Below are 23,288 nucleotides of genomic sequence, written 5' to 3' on the forward strand. Positions count from 1 at the left end.
CAACAAACATATTATGCAATATATTTTTTTCCAAGTAATGATGTAATAACTGATAATAACAAAGTAAAATTGACTATAAAAAGATCACAATAATACAATTTATTATAATTTTTGTGGTCATATACTACTAATAATAATAACAATAAATAATATTAAATAATTTCAAAATTAACAAAACATATACGTAAATTTAATTAGATAGAGAGTTGAGATGCTTACGATAATTGTGATACCAACTGAAAGAGTAAGAATTATAGAGTGATACTTGCAAAAAAGAAAAAGAAAAACACAATTAGATAATAATAAAGAAACACAAAATAACAACAATACTAAAAATGTTTGTAGTCCTAACCATAAAAAATTTATTAATCTAAAATTTGAATAAAAACAACAACAACAACAACAATCATAATCGCTGAAGCAAAAAGCAAAAAAAACTTACATTAACCCAAAACTTACAATTGTGTACGCTGAAGCAAAACTGAAGAAAAACTAAACAATCGGATAGAAGTGTTTTGTGAGAAAACTTCAAGCAAAGATGAAAAATAGAAGTGTTTTGTGAGAAGGAAGGGCTTGCCTTTTATTACAAAGATGTGAAATAAAAAACAAAAAAAATTCATTTGTCACGGAGGTTAACTGAGTTCCAGTCTTTTTGTTACATCAATCATATTTTTTGCAGAGATTCTTCTTCAAGTCTTGTTTGATTCTTAGCAAAGTTTGATTCTTAGTAAAGAATCTCAGCAAAGTTTTATTAAAGTACTGTTTGAGTCACATCAATATTTTTTTTTTCTCTATAACTTTCACGTGTTAGAGTCTATGTACTACTTGAATTTGTGTAGAGAGATAAGAATCCTTTTATTTCGGCAATGTCATTGCTACAATTGGTTTTTTTTTTTTATAATTTTTTTCACATTTTCGGCAATAGCATTGCCACAATACCCACAAATTTTTTTTTCTTTCTCCCTATTTCGGCAATACCATTGCCACAAATTTTTTTTTCCTCTTTTTTCCCCCTATTTTGGTAATACCATTGCCACTATTCTTTTTTTTTTTCCTCCCTATTTCGGCAATCTCATTGCCATAATTTTTTTTTCTCTTCCCCCTATTTCGGCAATACCATTGCCACAATTTTTTTTTTCTCTTTCCCCCCTATTTCGGCAATACCATTGCCACAATTCCTCTTTTTTTTTTTTTTTTTTTTTCCTTCCCTATTTCGGCACTACATGGCCACCATTCTTTTTCCTGCCCCTATTTCGGCAATCCCATTGCCATAATTCAATTTTTTTTTTCTTTTCCCTGCATTTTCGACAATGGGATTGCCACAAACCTTTTTTATTTTTTCCTTTTGGGCACTCGCGCATGGACACTCAGTGGAGCAGGCAGGGCTGGGCAGAAAGAATTTCGGCAACACTATTGCCGAAATTCCAAAATTTCTCTCTCCTCAAATTTTATTTTCTCTCTCATACTTTTTTTCGAATTTCAGTAACACTGTTGCCGAAATTCACTATTTCTCATCATTTTCCCAAATAACTTGGAACAGTGACTATAACCCCAAAAAACTTCACTTTTAGCAATATTTACCCAAAAGACTCATAATAGCTAGGTGAATGCTCATACACTGAACACCAATATATGAGCATTTTGCCTAGATGAAGTTGCTATCCAATGTTACTGTACGAACATATAGTTGTATTGAGTTTAATTGTTCTTAAAAAAAAAAAAACTATATTTACTTTATTGGTTTCATGCAACCAAACCTAAATTACACACTATATATTATATGTAATCATGAATTTATCACCGAGTTTGTATTAAACTTATTGTATAAATATTATTTATCATACATGTTCATAATTGAATTGATCGGCAAGTCGTCACTAGCTACAAAAGTGACTTCTTTTCTTATGGTAGATTTGTGATGATAATTAGGGCTATTCACGGGTTGGTTTGGGTTGGGTTTGTGCCCAACCCGATCACTTCGGGTCTCTCATATCTGGACTTGTTGTCAACTGGTAAAAGGAGGGTTAGACCTCCTCGGGTACGGTTGATCCTCACTTAGAGTTGGAATGTGTGAACTATGCCAAATTTTGCTAAAATCCACCGAATCTGGCTAGATCTCGTTAGATCTTGACTAATATCAGACAAAAATGAACGGCAAAACATTCCTATAGGCGAAAAAAGGATGCTTTCCAGTGTGTATATGGTTGGGTCGGTTGAAAATCAGTTTTTCATGCTTAGGCCCACCAATCAACCTGTCGGTCTTGGGTTTTGGGAGTGGAGACCTGCTACCGACTGTCACCAGTGTTGGGTCGGTCGGTTTTCGGATCGGATTGACTGGGTGGGTTGGGTGGTGGGTTTGGTTGGACACCCCTAATGATAATCTCAATAATGATGGTGGTAGTGACGACGATGATGATAAGTACTTATTCTTGGTGATGGCAATGTTAATAATCTCAGATTTTGCATTTGAGGGTTTTTGTCTATTATATAAATTATTCAAGTTGTTTTTGGTTTGTTAAATTGTGTAAAACAGTTTGTGTAAAAAGTTAATCCTTTGCATAAAGTTATCTTATTCGAGTTTCTCTCGCTCATACGAGTCACTTAATCTTTGCCCACTCTAGCAAAGTTCTATGTGGATGAGATGGAGAGTCTCCTCACCCCAGAGCGCTCTCTGCAATCACATGCTTCAGCTCTTAATTTTACAGGCCCCATGCATGTATATTTATCAATCGGGCTTGTTTGCCTTTTTCACACTTCATCAATCATCTTTTAGCAACTATGTTCCACCGATTCTCTAAGTGTGTGTGTGTTAGTTCCTCTTCGTTACAACTTGAAAACTTTAGTCTAGCTCTCTAGGTCCTGGTGGGTATATGTATCCTTCTATATGGGTCTTACAGTCCTACAACACAACAATTTCACAAATTTAGGACAAACTGGCATTCTTTCCTCAGCTTTTCACATGAACAGAAATGTTAGATGCATACTTGCATGTATTAATATACGTGCAAGCAGTGATGGAAATGAGGATTGATCAACATAATAGGTGTACCCCTCATGAAATAGTCATGTTTTATTTATAAATATGATTTGTGGTGAGAGGATTGAATTCATTCTAAATAACCATTATTCTTTTCCTTTCTCTTAGATATATAGTATCAAGTAAGACACTCACGGAAGACATCAACTAATGGTGGTTTCAAAGGGTCAATGGTTAGGGATTAACTGCATTCCCAGTTACTATTAAATTTGTCAATTTGCAGCATATAAACTAGCTAAGTAATATTATTACTGGCACATGGTGAACGTGGTGGCACTACAAAAAACGCGCGCTATAGCCGCGTTTTTTAGCCGCGTTTTTGGAAAACGCGGCTATAGGTCCCCTCTGGCTGCGTTTTCAAACGCAGCTCTAGTGGAATAATTTTTTTTTAAAAGTGGGGCCTGGAGCCGCGTTTGAAAACGCAGCCAGAGGGGGACCTATAGCCGAATTTTTGGAAAACGCGGCAATAGGTGCCCTCTGGCGGCGTGGCGCTTCGTATGCAACCGCAGCCAGAGGGGGACCTATAGCCGCGTTTTTAAAAACGCGGCTATAGGTCCCCTAGCCGAATAAATTTCTTAAAAGAAAGACCTGGAGTTTGCAGCCAATGGGGGCCTATAGCCGCGTTTTTGGAAAACGCGGCTATAGGCCCCCCTCTGGCTGTGTTTTTAGAAACGCGGCTCACAAAAAAAAAAATTCCCACGTGCCCCTCCCTTTCCCACCTGCATCCTCACCTACCCCACTTTCGGCTATAAGTTCCTTTCTTTTTTTCTTTTTTTTCTTTTTTTCTTTCTTCATTCTTCACTCAGCTTCAGGTTCTTCTCTCTTTCCTCTTTTTTTTTTTTTTTTTTCTTCCTTCTTCACTAACTCTTCAGGTTCTTCTTCTTCTTTCTTTTTTTTTTTCCTTTTTCTTTCTTCCTACATTTTTCCAACGTAACTCTTTTTTTTTTTTTTTTCTTTTTTCCAACGTAACTCTTTTTTTTTTCTTTGTTTCTTTGGAGTTCCTGCATCTTTTTTTCTTCTTCACTCCAGCACAACTCTTTTTTGTTTTTTTTTTCTTCATCTCAGACACTAATTTTTCTATAAATCTAGTTTTTTTTATTTTTTATTTTATGTTTAGTTAGTAAGAAAATGTTGAAAATGCTGAAAATTTTAAATTTGTGCTATTGTATCTCTGATATTGTGCTTATGTTTAAATGGGTTTGTATTCCTGAGCTTGTTTTTTTGTGTTTCTGAGCGTGTACTTGTGTTCCTTGAATGGATTTAGTGTTAGATTTGGGTTGGTTTTGTTGAAGGAAATGAGATTTATGGGTTTGTGATCTTATATTTTGGAGCAAGTTGTGGTTGTATTGTTAGTATGTTGTGTTTGATTTTGAATTTTTGGGGTGTGTTTGTATTGTGTGTATGTTGTGTTTGATTTTGAAATTTTTGGGTTTGTATTTGATTTTGAATTTTCTGGGTTTTCGTTTAATTTTGATTTTTTTTTTGTTTGAATTTTGAATTTCTTGAGGCGCAGCAACACCCAGAAATTTTTTTTTTGTTTTTAAAAAAACCTATAGCCGCGTTTTTAAAAACGCGGCTATAGAGCTGAAGCCTATAGCCATGGTTCAAAAACGCGGCTTCAGGTATGGTCTGTAGCCGCGTTTTTAAAAACGCGGCTACAGACCCACAGGGTCTATTGCTGCGCCGCTTAGGCCGCGGTTGTAAACGCGGCCATAGAAAACGCGGCTTCAAGTCCAAAGCCGCGTTTTCGGGGTCTATAGCCGCGTTTTTGAAACGCGGCTATAGACCCCGTTTTTTGTAGTGTGGCTACAGTGCATAAATTTTTATTTAAGATGACACTCTAGGGTATGTTTTGAATAAAAAGGAAAACATTCTGAGCACCTTTCCTCTATTCTTCTCTCTTCTCCCTCAATCTCCCTTCATCCAAGCATACGGACAACTAATTATACCTTTAAGTTATTGCTAGTTTCTGAGCTACTTAGGGTGAGTTTGGTTGGGCTTTTTGAAAAAGTTCATAATAAAAAAGTGGAGTTTTCAAAAAGTGCATAATGAAAGAGTGCTTTTTGAAAAAGCTGAGTGTTTGTTAAAAAGTGTTTTTTGAAAAAACTGAGTGTTTGGTTAGCACTTATAAAAGTGACATTTTGAGTTATAAATTACCAAAAAGGACAAGATATATAAAAAGAGAATTCTTTGTTTTAATTACCTCTATTAATGCAAGTTATGGACACAATATTTTCACAAAAATTTCACAATAAAGTTAATATGACAAGTTGTTAAGGGTAGGAAAAAAATAATAATGTCACTAGTAGGTCTAGATGAGAACCAATAACAACTTACTAGATAAACTTTATTGTGAAATTGTTATAAAAATATTTTATCAATAGCACTATTTTTTTTCTAAAAAAAATAGTGTTAATTTAAAAAGTTTAGAGATATAATAAAATATCACAATATTTTTACAATACTCTTTATTTTTTGTTGTGGTCAATCCTAGTCTAATATTTTATTAATTAATTTAATTTTATTTTGACATATGAAATATTTGATACCTCAACTGTTATGAAAATTTGTTGTGTTTTAACTCAATTGTAATTTTTTTGAAAGTAAATTTTCATTTCCACGTGTCCCACTCCAAGAGGCAAAAAAAAAAAAAAAAGTTAATTTCCTGCCCCTTTTTTCTCATCCACCCGTTTCTTCCCCATTCCCATCAAATATCTTTTCTTTTCTTTTCCTCCACTCACTAGTCACTCTCTTGTCTCTTCTCTTCTTCAGGTCTTTCGTCCTCACCCAAAATACACAGAGAAAGCAACCAAAACACAAACACACACACACACACACAGAGAAAAAAGAAAACACAGAGAGTGCGAGAGAGATTTGGGGACGAAATTGATGAAAGAGCCATCAGAGAAGACGAAGGTGGTGGTACGACACCTCCCTCCATCACTCACGCACTCCGATCTCTCCGTCAACGTCGACAAAAAATTCTCCGGCCGTGTGATTCTACTGTGCTTGATCTTCCTCCAGAACATTCCAGTTTCATTCCGCAGGGCTCTTTTTTTTTTTTTTTTTTTGCATTTTGAGGAATCCTAATTTGTAAGGGATTGATTTTTTATTTTCCTTAGCTGATTTGGGAATTTGTTATAGATTTTTTTGTGTTTGGATTTGGAAATTTGTTATTGAGAGGGCAGAGGGCAGAGGGCAGAGCAGAGAGATGAGAGGAATGAGGAATAGTGTGAAAGGGTAATTTGGTAATTGCCCTGTGAGTCCAACGGATAGATTCAAATGCCCACTGGCTTTTTCCAAAATGGAGCTCTGAGCTTCTTTCAGTGATATGCGCATTTCTTCACATATATAAAACGCAACTTTTTGAAAAAAAGTTGCGTTTTGTGCTGAACCAAATGCACATAAAGGGCTGGCTTTTTTCAAAACGTGACTTTTGGGCTCAAAACGTTGAAACAAACGGGCACTTACTAAAATTCATAATATAAGTGCCCAACATTTAATCAAATGAGATTCAATTGGTCTTGACATTGATCTTATGTTTAAAATTTGAAAAGGCAAAGTTGTTTTGCACACAAGTCTTGTCTATGTGCTTGGATCTGAAGAAAACTTCCATGTTTGACCAACGGATAGATCGGGGTCCTCCCATCCAATAGATAGCAGCGAGGGCAAGATATGCCCCTGCAAGGTCATAAATGATTTCTAGCCTGTCTCCCCACTCGCCTTAAGCTAATCATGATTCACTTATATAGGGAGATGTTGCTGGGACATTTGTGTGCCAAGGGTTTGCACCAAGTGAAGCCTTTAGTAGTGAATTGAAGACCAAAGACTGTTTCAAGTGAAGTTTCTGTGTCAAGAACCTACTTCAATCAAGTTGTTGTAGGTTTAGACACAAATTGGGTATTTGTGTATTGAAGAAATTAAAGTATGAAAGTCTGGTCGAGTTGGAGTTGCGTGCGATCATTTAAGTAAGTTTCTACCACAGGTAGCAATATTAGGATTGAGGATATTCTTGTATTGTGATGTCTTCCATTTACTTAGTGGATTCTTTGGTTTGGTCGAAAGCTGCAAATTATTTGTAGGGTTTTTCCTATCAGGGTTTTCCATTTGTAACCTTAAATTATTCCATAAAATTAGGGGATCCTTCACTATAATGAGGTACTCATTTTCTAATTCTTCATGGTGATGATGGAGAATAAAAATCATTATTTTTACTTGATTTTGATATGATGCTTGGTTTACCATTCTTTCTAGCATCTTCAAGGTTCATTGCATCAAGATTGATCTCAAAATTACGTATCTAAGATAAATAATTATTTCCTGAGATATCTAGGGTGATGAATTCAAGTTTTGTAAGATTAGACATAATTTATAAAAAAGATATAATGGTAGCATTAAATGAACAAGTATTTACATAATGTAAAATCTAATTAAGCAATATAATATTCGTTCTAAATCTTCAACATAAATTATATTAATGCGCATGAAAGAGGACATAAAACAGAGGTATATAATATCTCTAGCATCAAACCAATATAATTTTTAATCCATTAAATAAACACTAAATTTTTTAGGTATAAATTAATGTGATAACAAATACATTAGATAATCAGATTATTAATTCTTATGGAATAAAAAAAATACTAATTCTCATGAGAAACTTATATTAAGTCGAAAGTATCACATAAATAGCCTTTGATGTTAGAGAACAAAAGGTGCACAACTTCCTTTTAGAATTGATTGGAGTCTCCTGTTGTAAAATAAAATGAATAACATGATAAGATAAAAAAGAAAAAAAAAACTAAAACAAAAGGTATATTACCTTATGCACTTCTTTAAACTAGTGGTTATCCACGCAATATTTTAAAGATCTAAATATTACAAGCTGTACGAATGAACCTTTTTTTGTTATATATATATATATATATATATATATAGAAAGTGGATTATATGTAATTAGCAAATTAATCAACTGAGACTATCAATTAAAGCATGAACAATCATAATTAACTAAAGCAACTAACCAAGGGAAGTAGGGAGAAGAGGATGTAAACTCAAGATAACATTGGATATGTTATCGAAAAGAAAAAACCTAGCAGAAAAACCTTATAGTGGTTTGACAAGCCGAAATGATACATTAGTAAATCAATTGGAGTACATGAATACACAAAGACCCTCCAATCCTAAGCTACCCAAAATACTTGAACCTTCAAAGCTCTTATTACCAATGGACTTAACGAAGTCTTGTCTTCATTAGCTTTTCGAATCCTGCAATATGCCTGATTGCACTACCACACTTTATCGGCTGAATATGTGGCTAAGCTCCAATGTTTCCCAAGGTTCAAAACGCTCTCAATACTTAGATTGCGTGTGAGTTGTGTTTGGATGAAATCTCCTCTCAAGGCTCACAATTATTGTCTCTCAAATGGTGTTTCTAGGGTTTTCTTTCAGAAACTCTTCTTACAATTTCGTGGGTAATGAGGGTATATATAGTATAGGTGAAAGAGAGAAAACTCCACATAAAAACAAGCTGGCAGAGTGTCTTACAACTCGCTCATGGGTTGGCCTACTCGTGAGACAACTTGCCCAATAGACTTTTGAACTTCTAACATGTGCTACCCACATGATCTTTCATGGGTGCTGTAGTCGCGACCTACTTGTGAGCTAGTTGCGAAATTCTTTGTTTTGAGAAAATCTTCACCAACTTGAGACTAAATCCATAGACAATAAATCCTACAAAATACAAGCAAATGATTAAAAGAATTACAATGAAATTGACACAGAATAAAGCCAACAAAACTAACATGGAAAAATCATAACTTAACATATTTCAATGTCAATTTAATGTGAGGATTGAGGAGCCTTAATTTTTAAGGCTTTGAAGCCACTATTTGATTGGCAATGAAGGACCGTAATAAAATGTCGTATAAGGCAAATGTTGCCGTCCATTCATAAAATTGTTCTTTATCATTCCATGTTGGGCCTGCTATGCATTCTTTATTGGTTTTGCATTAAGGGTGATTTGCCTCTTTTTGTATGTTGAATGAACTACTAATACCTAAACTTTGTTTTCCTTGGTTAGAGCAATCTCTCTCTCTCTCTCTCTCTCTTCCCTTCATTGGATTTCAAAGCCCGGCTTTCTCTAATTGATTTGATGTTTGTCATCCCAGTTAGGTAACAATAGTGATAATTGGTGGCTCAATGTTCTAACCTACTTTAGAAGGTGGAGGGAATATACTACATCACATTAAATGTGATGAGAGGTTGGGGTACAATAAATGTGAAGATGATTGCTATCTTTTACGATCGATACTTCATTCTAGGCAAGGGATCTAATAATGTGATGATACTAGTAAGATGATCCCCTTATTCTTGCCTTATCCAACTGATAGTGATTTGTCATTGTTGGTAACTTTGATTAGTCCCATTCTTCAAGCTGTTAGGATATGGCATAACCCCCTTACTTTGTCGAATAAAATTTCTCTCCAAACTAGTTTGAAGATAAAGTCTCTAAATTTTCTCATTTTTTTTGGGTATGAATTTTGAAAATTTAACTATTGAATTTTATGTTTTTAACATGCTGTTGACGGGAAAATTTTGATGTTCTTGAATAGAATATGGGATAGCCAAGTCGAAACTTAACAATGGACCCTTGAAATAAAGCCCAAAGGCTTTCGGTGTTGTGTAAGCCAGCCCAAGCAAGAGATAGAGGTTGCACCCTGACTAGAAGATAACAATAAAGCCCAATAAACACGTTACTGTTGACAGTTTGTTATATTATTAGTCCTTTTACAACATCATAGTTCAAACCAGTCCTTCAACGGTACGGTATTATCTCCAGCGGTATGGTAATTTATATTCAATTATCAAATAAATGTAATAAAGTATTAACTTCAGGAAATTCTTGTGTATTTTGTTCAATAGGGTTCATAGTACTCTCAGCCACCATTACATCAATATGAAAAAAAAAAAAAATTCCAAAAGTCTTAAATACATTATAGCCTCCTATAGTAAAATAATAAGTAAATACTAGTGGCTACATAGTGATGAAAAAGGAGTTATTTGCCATGGTATGAAGTGAAAGAGGGAATCCCAGCTCAGTGAAACATGTGGTTACCAAGATCCTTAAGGGAAATGTGGGTAGTATGTAAAGAGAATGTTTTTTGTTTGGTGAGTGTGTGAGCTTATGAGAAGTTGGTTAAGAGGAAGCTTGGCTGAGTTTCATGGAGGGAGTTTAGGCTGGTTATGGTCAGTCATAGGACGTTTATGGAGTAGGAAGGTGTAAGCAAGGTGGGGAATGTTGGTGTTATGGTGACTATAGGCTGAGAAAGGTTGTGAGTGAGCTCAAGAGAGCTTGGGGCAACTTAAAGAAAGCTTAAGAGGGACTGAATTTCTGCAGAATGCAGTCAATGATAGAAATTTTTAGAGAGGTCTCGTCCCCCTTTTAGGGGTTGGAGTGGTTTGCCTTTTATAGAGAGGATTAGAGCAAACATTAATTAGCTAAAATCCAAAAAACGTAGGTCTGATCAGGGGAGTAGGACAATTGAATTAATAACTTGGATTTGGCCTAAAACAAGTGATTTGGCTTAAGGAATATCTTGCCTCTTTGGGCAATGTCTCACATGACCCAAATCCAATACATTCCCTCATTAAATGCTAGGATTCTTGGAGTTGGTTGGGCCAATGAGGGCTGGGCAGGTATGAGGAGAGGATTTTGGTTGGCTGCACTGAGATTGAAGCATTGAAGTGAGCTCTAACATTCCTAAGCTAGGTGTCAAGTGTTGAGGCCACCCACATGCTTCTGCTGGAGGTTTCCCTAGTGCCCTCTAAACCACTAGTTCCCAAATTTTCTCCTTTAGGAATTCATGGGCTTGGTTCATGAATCAATAACATATATTTCTAGTAATAAAATAAACTATTTAGTTGAGCATTTCATGAGTCTTTGTCATGGCTTCCTTGAGTTGTAACCAAAACTTGGAGAAAAAGGGTATTTATTGCCCACTAGCTTCTGCTGGAGGTAGGACCTTGAGGGAGATGATGATGCCACTTTGCCCATCAGCTTCCTAGCTGCTAGGAGTAGTTATTAGCTACTGTTCTCAATAGAAAATGTGTTAGAATTCTGCCATGACAGCCCCTTGGTCCATTCCTAAAGATGTTGAGGAACCTTTCGCTGGTGGTGGACTTGATTAGGCTTACTTGTTTCAGCTTGAATTTCTGATTTGCTGGGGACCTTTTTGGGCTGGGCTTTGCTCCATTTCAGCACTTTTAGTTGGGCCACATGGCCCTTTCTTTGCTTGGGCTTGTTCCCTACTCCATGAGATTCTCAGGCCTACAAAATGGGCATTAAAGACATGCTTTGCCATGGTTTTTTTTTTTTTACTCCTCATGGGCTTTAATTGTTAGTAGAAATAAAATGAATCCATGAGCTTTAATAAATATTTATGATAGATTTTGGCTATTAATTTCCATGAGCTTTAAATAACAACTTGTATAGTTTCTTATAATTTTTGCTATGGATTACTTTGTAAATGATATTTTCTTTGGGGTTTGTTTAAATAATGACCTCCAATATTTTCTTGAGAATAATATTTACCATGGGTTTTAAATAGAGGCAATGTCCATGAGTTTTAAATAAATATGGTAACAACCACTATAATGGAATAATGTGATATTCATGAGTTTTTTTATAAATAATCATAATGGACATGTAGGATGAATAATTACCATGAGTTTTGGAAATAAATATTATGAATGTAGTGATGTAAGATAGATAGTGAACATGAGTTTATAATATGATATGAAATAAATAAATGTCATGGGTCTAAGATAATCATAACTTTCCATGGGCTTTTATAAGATGATTGCCATGGGTTTTGAGAATAGATAATTCATAAATTCCATAGGCTTGTAATATTATAGTAATAGAATTAAGAATCTAAAGTATTGTTCATTATTGGACTTTTAAGTGAAATAATTATGATATAGTATTTTGCCAAGTATTAATAACCTTGGGCTTTTGATAAAATAGTGCTAAGTAGTTAGCTTGAGTTTTTAATAGTGTCAACGTAAGTTTGGCTTTTGATATTGCCAATGAAAATTGGGTTTTAAATATTGCCAATGAGAATTGGGTTTTGATATTGCCAATGAGAATTGGGCTTTAATGTTGCCAATGAAAATTGAGTTTTAAATATTGCCAGTGAGAATTGGGCTTTGATATTGCCAATGAGAATTGAGTTTTGATGTTGCCAATGAAAATTGGGCTTTAAACATTACTAATGTGAATTGGGCTTTGGATAAATAAATTGCCATGGGTATAAATCATGGGCTTTTGATTATGGATTTGAATTCCATTGATAAAATTGTTTTGTCATGGACTTGAATCATGGGCTTTTCAAATATTGCCAAGCATAAGTATTCTTGGGCTTTAAATAAAATAGGATGTGTGTATTGGGTTCACAGGGCCAGTTTTGGGCTTAGCTAAATAATGATAATAAAATTGGATAAAATATGAGTTTTTGGGCTTTTTGTGATAGTTTATATCATGACCCAATTTAAATAATGAGATATAAAACATTTGTGATTAACATAATAATAGAGCAAAAAATATTTGGGAAAACCTAATAACTTATTAGTGGTATTTGAAAATAAATAGGTGGTACTCAAATAAAATTAAGTGTAAAAAAAAAAAAAAGTACCGTTGAATCTTACTTGGAGTGCCATAAAAGAAAAATCTTACTCAAAGTGCGAGTAAAGAAATTCTATTACTACTTGTATTGTTAGTTGTTACTGTTGTAATCCTAATTTAATGTCACTAAATTTGTGTTTAACTTGCTCTTTGATATTATGAAGAGTCGAAGCTTTTAATCTACCATGTTAGATTTTATAGCAATAAATTGGGCAAAGCTTCTGTCAAGTTCTCCATTGTATTAGACAAGACACAATGTAAACACATGGCTAATTTTGAATATGTGTTTGTATTGTGTTGCATCTAATGCACTTGATGCGAGCCACACCCCATGATTCTCCTCTTTTTATTTTATTTTATTTTATTTTTTATTTTTAAAGGCATGTTCTATGTATCTTTTATAGCCACAAATTCCCTTTTTCCATTATTAATTTTCATGGAGTGAAGCATCGCACGCATGAGTGAGAATTGAATTGTCTTGGGTACGTGATTCTACCGGGACAAGAACTGCTTGTAAAATGGAAATAATTTTTGGAAGAATAGTTTGGATTTTGATGGTTAAGTTAATTTTTTTTAATGATTTTGTTAGTGCTGATTGGCTTGTATTGATGGCTTTCTCTAGGCTTACTTTCGCTATTAGAGTGATTAAACTATTTGCGTACAAGTATAAATACTTGTGGAATGTTGGGGGTAAAGGCCAAGGTTCAAGTTTTTACGAGGGAGTTTTATATACATATACTTTTAGATTAGGCTAGAGTAAAATTTTTATTTTGTATAAAAAAAAAATCTCATCTCAAAACAAGAAAAAAGAAATAATGGTGATAGTTATTGGTGACAGTTAATGGTGACAGGTAGGGTAATTTCTTTTTCTGTAACCAAGAGTTTTGTAGATCAACTAACATTTCATGATTTTTTATCATAGTTCAAATTTCCCCTCCATTCTAACCAACAGGGGAAAAAAAAAAAATTCCATCTTCTATAGGATTAGCGGATAGACTATGGTCTTCACAACAAGATGTTTTCATTTTAAAAGATGTTTTCATTTTACAGGAAATGGAGAGGAAGTATTTTTAAATGGACAAAGTTTGGCTACAAATTTAGTTGTAGCCAATGATTGCAATTTTACTCAATATTTTTTTATTGGACGTGAATTTTGACAAATCCACTATTGGATAATATTTTTTTTAATGTTCTCCATACTTGCAAAATTTTCAAAATAATTAAAGATTAATAACAATGTTATCAATAAATGTTTAAATTTCAAGTTTTTGTAATCTAAAGTTATGCATAAAAAATAAGTTTATAAATTGAAAAGTAAATAATATCCGAATATGAAACGAAATTTGACATATATGTTAAGAACATGCTACAAATTGACTCAATAAAATTGGACAAAGTTTAGTTACAAAATGGATTGTAGCTTTAGGCTACAAACTCACTCAATAAAATAAATATTACAACATATTTTAAAAATCCAACCATTGAATTGAATGTTCTTTACGCTTTTAATACACATGTTAAATTTTGTGTTAATCGGATATTATTTACTATATGAACTATAAGCTTATATTTTGTGCATAATTTTAAATTACAAAAATTTCCAATTTAAAAAATTTATTGATGACATAGCTATTGATTTTTAATTTTCAATTTTCTTGAAATTTTGCAAGTATGAAGGATATAAGAAGAAGATTAATCTAATGGTTGATTTGTCGAAATTCACCTCCAATAAAAAGATATTAAGTAAGTTTGTAGCCTAAGGCTACAACTAATTTTGTAACTAAATTTTGTCCATTTAGTAGTTAAATTTTCAAGATATGTAGCCATGTTAATTTTTTTAGCGGGAGTTATAGCTCTAGGCTCAAATTTGTAGCAAAACTTTATCATTTTTAGATTTAGATTTTATTTAGTGTATTTAATAGTGTTTATATTTGCAATGGGAGGAACTTGTGAGTTGCGACCAGAGTCAAAGATCATTGTGATAACGTAGAATAAATGAGGAAAAGAGTCTCTGAGATGATTCACAGGGAAGTTTCCAAAGTTACATCATTTACATTAAGGTGAAAATGCACTTTTGGTCCCTAGATTTTGAGTCAATTCTCATTTTGGTCTCAAAATTGATTTCGTTTCTATTGTCGTCCCTAAAATAAGAAAATTGATTCTATTTTGGTCCTTGCCGTCAACCCACTAACAGAAAATCCTACGTGACTAACAGAGTGCCATGTTTGAGCTGAAATGGCTAATAAAATAATAATAAAAAATCTTAATTGGCATTTTTTAATACCGCCTCAGCATTTTAATTTTTTTAAAAAGCCATGTCAGAAAATTGAAAAAAAAAACCTTAAATCTAATTTTATTTTTTATTATTTTACTTTCATTATTTTTTTTTTCGTAAGAACATAAGTCTGTGGTAATAAACTGAACTTGTTCTTCATCTTCTTCCAGCAACCAAATCTAATCTCCAGCAAACCCCAAATCCAAATCCAGCAACCAAATCTAATCTTTATCAAATCCAAAAAACCAAACCAAACCATAAATAAGCCAAAGAAATAAACCCATAAACCAGTAACCAACCCAATCAGAAGCAAACCCATAAACCCAGAATTTCTCTTGAGAAACAAACACACAAAAAACCCAGAACAAGAGCAAGCAAGATACCCAAATCTGAACCAAACAAACAACACCACGTTCTCTCCAAAAAACAAAAACACAAACATACCAAAGATCAATAGCAAGGATACCCAGATCTGAACAAACTCAATCATGCAAGTATCAAACAAACACAGATACCCACTCATGGGCACTAATTCTCTTCTTGCTGCATGCCACGGCCACCACTGGCGATGTTCACATTTTCCATATCCAAACACCATCCTCCACCGAAACCTATAAACCTAGAAAAATCATTAAACCCACATGGAAAAGAAAAACAAACCTAGATCGAACCTCTGGTGACCGGAGCGGTGGAGCAAAGGACATTGAAAGAGAGGCCTTGATTTAGTATGAAGAGAAGCTCAAGGTTCGGCCATCGAGGCTTTGCCGATTTGTGAGTATCGAAGGATTAGAGAGAGTGAGATCGTGAGGATAGAGGTTTGGAGAAAAATCATCGCCGGTGGTGGCTCATGGTAGCCGTGGAATAGCTCAGATAGAGAGAGAGGAGAAGAGAACTAGAGAACTAGATTTGATTTCCAGCTTAAAACCTAAATCTTTTGAATATTTGTGTTTGGTTAAGAAAACATAAAATGCTTGAAAATGTGAGACTTGAGAAATTAAAATTTTAATTTAAATCAAAATTATATTTTCTGATGTGGTTTTTGAAAAAGTAATTAAAATGCTGACATGGCACTAAAAAAATGCCAAATAAAATTTTTAATGATATTTTAATACCACGTCATTGACACGTCAGTGCCACATCAATGCAAACATGACTCTCCGTTAGCCAAGTAGGATTTTTTGTTAGTGGGTTGACGGCAAGGACCAACATACAATCGATTTTCTTTTTTTAAAGACGACAATAGGAACGAAATCAATTTTAAAATCAAAATACAAATTGACCTAAAATGTAAGGACTAAAAGTACATTTACGCCTTATATTAATTAATTCCAACTAGATTGCAACGTAAATGCGCCCCTTTTGGATTTTTAATATTTGATAGGTACCTGCTTCCGCTTTAGAAAATTCTTATTTTTCTACGTTCTTTTGAATTTTTTCACAACCTTTTGGAAAGTTGGGTCCCACTTAGTCTTCATATTCTCCTTTTGGACTACTTGACTAAATAATTGATTGCACATTTTTTCTTCTTCGCTTTTTAGCTACAGAAGATTTCACTAAACTTGGGCATTATAAAATAATCATCCGCGGTTCAATTGATTCACAAACTTTTCTTCCCTTCAACAATAATTTCCACTTTTCTTGTCCAAAGTAATTTTCTTTAACATTATTTGGGGGTCTATCCTGAGAGAAACTCCTTTACTCCATTTGAGCTTGATCATTCTTCAGGTATACGTAACATGCATTACTAGGCCAAATTGGACAAATGTCCTGCGTAAAAAAAACAGCATTATACCCCATTTTCAAACTAATTAGGGAATAATTCCTATTTTGAAACTCGATTTTTTCAAAATTAAGTTAAGTCTTATAGCGACGTTTTAAGAAGCCTATAGCGGCGTTTTAAGAAGCCTATAGCGGCGTTTTATAAACCGAGAAAGAAAAACTTGCATATAACTCGTTTGAATGAAGCTCGAGTTACAAAACGTCGCTATAGGTCCTTAAAACATTGCTGTAGGCTCCCTAAAACGTCGCTATAGGGCTCCAGAAATTTTTTTTTTAACTTGATTTTGAAAAAACTGAGTTTCAAAAGAGGGACATTTCTCTAATTAGTTTAGAAAAGGAGACATTTGCCCTTTTTTTTTTTTGCGCGAAATGAGCATTTGCCCATTTTCGCCTGCGTTACTTTGTCAACCTCCATGCTTTTGCTATTCATAAAAGCGAATGCAAATCACAATAGCTTGCAGCTTATTCCAGGATATTGAAGCCTATGCTTTCATCAATAGCGTTGACGCCCAAAAATCTTCATCTCCCTGGCCAGGTGTTTCGGCCTGTAGCTTGTAGGTTGAGAGGTTCTCAAAATATTTGGTTTTGTATAAATATATGTTTTTTGAAAAATTATATTGCCTTTATATATGCACTTTGAATCTCTTGGCTAAGTAATATTTCTCTTATTTAAGGTGAAGGTGTTAAGTTTTAGTTGTATATATATGAAGCAGCAAGGGGGAATGGATTTTTGTTTTGTTTTGTTTTTGTTTGCTTTTTTTTTTATATTATTTTTTAAAGTAATGAATGATAAAAAATTTGTATGTAAAAAAGAAGGAACGAATGAACGATAGTAATTAAAAGAAAGAGTTTACTTAAAAAAAGATACTCTCTTCGTTTCTTAATAAATTAAACCTTTAAAATAACTTGATTACCAATGAAAGTAAAAAAATTGTTTGTTTTAGTTAAAAGATGAGAGTAATAATATTGAAGATAAGTATGAACTTATACTTTTAATATATTTTGATATGGCTTAAGAGGAGAAATAATAATTTTCCTTTAAAAAGAAGTAATAATTTTCCTTTAAATTCATAGTCTTGCTATGTGTTTTGTGAGTCACTCTCTTTTAAGTGTGTCTGGGGTTTAGGCTCTGTGAGAGTATTTTTGTGCTACAAGTGTAATCTCTCTATTTTCTTAGTGGAATATTCTCTTAGATATTGCTTGTGAACGTAGGCTTATATTAAGACTGATTGTTTCTTCTAATATATCTATTTTTATTTTGTATAAACCCATATATTTTTTTGTTGAATAAAAAAGGCAAAATCTTGCGAGCAAGTCACATGACGAGTTAAACCCCGCACTTTGTAGAGTAGGCCTTCTCTAATGTGGTAGTTAGAGAAGGATCAATAATCTTGTGTGAAAAAGGATTGTGGGGTTCAATGATTACCTCAGCAGATTAGCCTTGTCCGCAAGATTTGAGTATCACTCAAGCTTTTACCAAGCTTTAGAGGGTGGGGGTGGCAATTGTTGGATGTAAATACTCCATGCCCATTAATCTAGGGAGAATTTTGGGCTCAAGGTCCAACAATTGAAACACATAATTAGGGTCCACAACGACATGGCACTCAGGCCAACCTAAAAAGATCTGGCTTCATGGGTGATCGGTCTTTAGGAGTGACTTCAGTTTTTGGTTTATTAAGATACGTGCTTTGTTAACAAAGCAAGGATTGTTGAAAGAAGATTATCAAAAAAAAAAGGATTGTTGAAAAAATTGATGGGAATAGTTTTTCTTTTGCTAAACCTTAATATTCTCTCTGTGCTTGTCGTGCTGATTTAACTTCTGTGGAGAAAGTGCACATAAATGGGCCTTGCATCACAACTTATATCTAATATTGAAATCTTATTTTCAGGGTACACAAAAGCTAATTGAAAATTAAGTTGCAATGGCAACACATGATGTCAATTTAAACGACGGTAACTATTTTACTTTCCCATCGTTTAATAGTGTAGTCATTCATTGAGTTCTTAACAAAATGCATATTTATTACTTACTAATTAAGATATCTCCAATTTCAAACATGAAGCAGCCCATGCGGAGCGTTCAAGGCTTCATCTGGCTGCGTTGAAAGGTGACTGGAATTCTATCGAGGACATGCCAAACATTCAAAGAGAAATTACTAAGAAAAGAGAAACCGCTCTTCATATTGCTGCTGCAGCAAACCAGGAAGAGTTTGTAAAGAATTTAGTAGAGGGGATGAGTAGTGATGACATTACAGCTGAAAACACTGTTGGGAGCACTGCCTTGGCCTACGCTGCTGCAACTGGAAATGTGAATATTGCCAAGGCAATGCTGAAGAAAAACAGAGACCTGCCAAACCTAGGTAGTGGGATGAAACCACTGTTCATGGCTGCTTGATTAGAACACTATCAAATGGTGGAACATCCTCTCGTTCAACAAAGACTTGGGAGTGGGATATAACAGATCAGACTGAACTATTTGTCACTTATGCCAGGGTTGGGTACTACGGTAAGTACAAGTTATTTCTTGCCTTGGTTGTTATTATTATTATTATTATTACGTAAGTCGTGTTGGACAGTAATAAAAATTTTACTTCATACAAATTATTATGTTAATAATTATGAATTTTTTTTTGAGATTAAAAAAATCATAAAAAGACCTTTTACACATTTATTTATTATGAGAAAAAAAATCATAATCACACATCATATGTTTTCTTTTAAGGATAAAACCTGTTATACACATGCTGTTAAACTGAAATCATATTTTTAGCTCATGATTTCAAGTTAAAAAATGAGTATGTAATATAGTACGTGTAAGAAACACTTCCCTTCCTTTAAAAGGAATTACTCACCGTCATTATTTAATTCCCAATATCTTTACTCTACTTGTAACTTTTTTTTTTGTTTTTGTTTTTGATAGGTTGTTTTTGTTTTTTGTTTTTGTTTGTTTTAGGTTTGAGATAGATATTCCACTTTAATCTCTATATAAGTATATATTTGTGCTCCACTCCTATAAGAATTTGTATTTGTAGAATGATCATCATGCTAAAGGTGCACTGTAATATACTATTTGTAATTTCTAAGGCCTACAGTTTACTGTTAATAGTTAATGGATAATTAACTATTAATAATGTCTTTCTTTTGGCTTATCCTTGTCTTGCTACGTGTATAATTAATAAAATATAATATTTGGCTCAACAAGCAACTTGAAGATGATCCAAAATGACTTGTAGCTCAGTAAATGATGAGTCAAATGACTTGTAGCTCGTCTTGTTGCATAGCTGGTTTTGTTAGGTTTTAAGACTTTAGGAACAAAATGTATCAGAACTTCATTATGTATTATGTTGGCAAACCATGATCAAAACATAGAGTTTAGGTTTAGGCTTGCTCAAAGTGTGTTTATTTGTAAAGTTGGAATCGAGTGATTGCAGAATTTATTGGCCTAAATCTGCAAGGCTCGATTAATCGAAAATTAGACTCGATCGATCAAAAATTAGACTCGATCGATCGATCGAATCTCATGCAGATTAATTTTTCTGCAGAATTTCCAACTCAATTCAAGCCCGTTTGACGTGTAGGGTTTTATGTTTTACTCCAAGTATAAAAGTAAAAACCTTAACTACGTTTTATAAGTCTTTTGATGTGCTGTGTGTTGAATCTCTTGTGAGATCTAGATGTGTTTACCTTCATACACACTTAGGGTTATTAAGATCAAGATTTATGTCAATAACTTGGTGATCGCTTCAGTTGCTGCATAAAGAACTTAAAGAAGATCTGAAACCTTTGAGTAGAGTCTTAAAGTCACAAATGGAAGTACTTGTGGTTGCAGTGGATCAAAGAAAAAAGTAGTCCGTAGACTTGGAGCTGTCACGTGGTCGTGGTAATAAGTTTTCTACTCGAGATAGCAATAGGATGTTAGTGGTCTAAGTCTTATTGTACAAACTTCAATTTTTTCATAGTAGATCTGTTTTACCTTGAGAATAGCTAGGTTAAATCCTCCCCAGGTTTTTTACCGGTTTGGTTTTCCTAGGTTATCATATCGTGTGTTCTTTATATTTTCACATTACTTACATGATATGATTTAAATGTGTTAACCTAGATCTGAATAATTTATTTAAGTAATCACTTGGCTAAATAACTAGGTTAAACAACTTGTGTTTTAAGGGGTCTAAAAACGTACAGGTTTAACAGGAACTGAGTGCATGACGGAAAAATAAGTTCACTACTATTTTCTCTTTGTCTGTTATAAACTTTGTTAGGTTCTAAAAGTTTAAAACAATTGGCAAATCGTGAACATAAACTTGTGTTGACATAGATATGAAGTCATATTAGACAATGCTCAAAGGGCTGCAAGTCAAAATTCAAAGAACATACAAGCTGCAGGTTTAGAAAGTCAAAATCAGACTAGTTTGATCGATTATGAGAATTTTTCGATTAATCGAAAGTCGTAGATTAGCAAAAATCAGCAAACGTAAAAAGTCCATAATTTGTTTGTTTGAAACTCAAATCGCGATCCGTTTTTTCCGGTATTTAAAGGACATTATAAGCTAACCCTAGGAGTGGTTTTTAGAGAGAAAAGAGTGCGTGTTGTGCCTCTAATTGTAGATCTAGGGTTTTGTACCCAAAGCTTTATCAAGTTTTCTACTGGCAATATTCTTTGAAGAAACTCAAGATCCGGTGTTGTAGAAGTTGCTGTTACAAGATCAATTACTAATGGTGATCTGAAACTTTTGAGTGAGATTTCAAAGTCATAAGCGTGGGAACTTGTGTGTTGCAAATCCAAGAGAGAAGAGTTTGTAGATTCGAAGTTTGCACGTGGTCATGTCTGTAAGTTACTATTGGAGGCAGCAATAGATTTAGGGTTAAATCTTATTATAAAAACTTCAATTCTATATTAATGGATTTGTTTGCCTTGAGGATAGGTCAGGTCAAATCTCCCCAGGTTTTTACTTGAAACGATTTGTTTCATTGGTTTTTTTAGGTAATCATATTTGTGTGTTATATACTTTTCCGCTGCTGTGCATGATATGATCTTTTAGTATTTAACCTAGATCTCATAATTAACCTAAGTGATCACTTGACTAATTCATTAGGTTAAATAATCTGTTTTAAGGGGTCTAAACAAACAAACAAACTTTCATAAGAGAAACAATCAAAATGTTCCTTCAAGAATACTTTTTCTCAGTAGAGTATAACTAAATGGTAAATGCTAGAACACAGACCCAGATGCAAGAAGAAAATCTGTCATGATTTTCTTTGCTTTGAGTATTTCTTTTTGGTGTAAAATTTATGCAGGTCAAGCCTTGGAAATGATGAAGGTCAACTCTAATTTAGCTACCGCTAAAAACAGATTCAATGATACTGCATTGCATGTATTAGATCGCAAACATTCGGCATTTGTTAACGAAAGTCAACAAGGAATTTTCAGGGACACATCAATTCATGTGAGTTATTCCAACTCAATTTTTGGATGAATGAGATGATTTTTATTGATAAACAAAAATAGCACATCAATACAATGTACATTACACATCACCTATAGTTCTTACTAATCGACACTATAATTTCAAACAAATCACTACACTTACAAAGCAAAAGACACTGCTTCCCTTGACAAACAAATGTTATCAAACATAGAAAGAATGAACTATCATATGCTTACTAATATTTTAACAGACTTCTTATAAATGTGCTGAGTACGCTTAAGCCCAAATTCACATTAGGATAATTCTAATAAAAGACGGGATTTGAAAAGGCTGAGGTGATTTGTTAAAGTATCTGAAACATAGCTTTGGTAAAATATTAAAATAGGGAAAAAATATGGAGAGACAATTAAACGAAAGTAATGGAAATAGAGAGAAAGCAGGCATTAACGTGGTTCGTACCAATAGCCTATATTCATAATAGAAAGCCCTTAAATGACTACATATTTACCATTAAAATTTCATATTACAATGAACCATAAGTAAGATATATATAGGAACTAATTATAGGGACTAAGCCTTAGGCCAAAGCTAGACTAACCCTCGTATTTGAGTAGTTGCACTACAAGTATGATATGAGTTGCTTTGCTTGTTTTATAAGCCTATGGACTTACAATGTACTTGGGCTTCTTTAGCCATATCTTTAACACCCCTCAAATTCAAGATAGAATTTGAAAGATGCATTGAGCTTGGAATGTAAGCTCATGAACATGTGTCTAAGATGTCTTGAACATGGACATGAGTGAACGGACTGGATGTAAAATTGACTAGGCACAATTGGAATGAATTGTGCAAAATACTAGCGATGACAATGAACAACTTAGTGGTTGGTGTTTGTTTAGTTTAGACCCCTGTACACTTCAATTGTTTAACTTAATTAATTAACTAAGTTGTTACTTAAGTTTATTATTCAGATATAGGTTATACACAAACAATCATATTACTCAATGCGGAAAAGTGAAGAAGACAAGCAATATGATGACCTAGGAAAACCAATGAAACCATCCAGTTTTAAGGTAAAAAACCTTG

The 23,288-nt window shown here is 33.6% G+C and overlaps 1 protein-coding gene across 1 annotated transcript; it reads left to right on the plus strand.

Annotated features, from left to right (window-relative positions):
• Positions 1-18,698: 18,698 nt before the first annotated feature.
• LOC142634030 (uncharacterized) lies at positions 18,699-19,171 on the plus strand. Its single transcript, XM_075808299.1, has 2 exons — positions 18,699-18,729; positions 18,843-19,171. Exons 1-2 carry the CDS (start codon positions 18,699-18,701, stop codon positions 19,169-19,171), a joined length of 360 nt encoding a protein of 119 aa, XP_075664414.1.
• The last annotated feature ends 4,117 nt before the right edge of the window (positions 19,172-23,288 follow it).

This window comes from Castanea sativa, chromosome 1 (assembly GCF_040712315.1).
Source record: "Castanea sativa cultivar Marrone di Chiusa Pesio chromosome 1, ASM4071231v1".
In the NCBI taxonomy this organism is placed as follows: domain Eukaryota; kingdom Viridiplantae; phylum Streptophyta; class Magnoliopsida; order Fagales; family Fagaceae; genus Castanea; species Castanea sativa.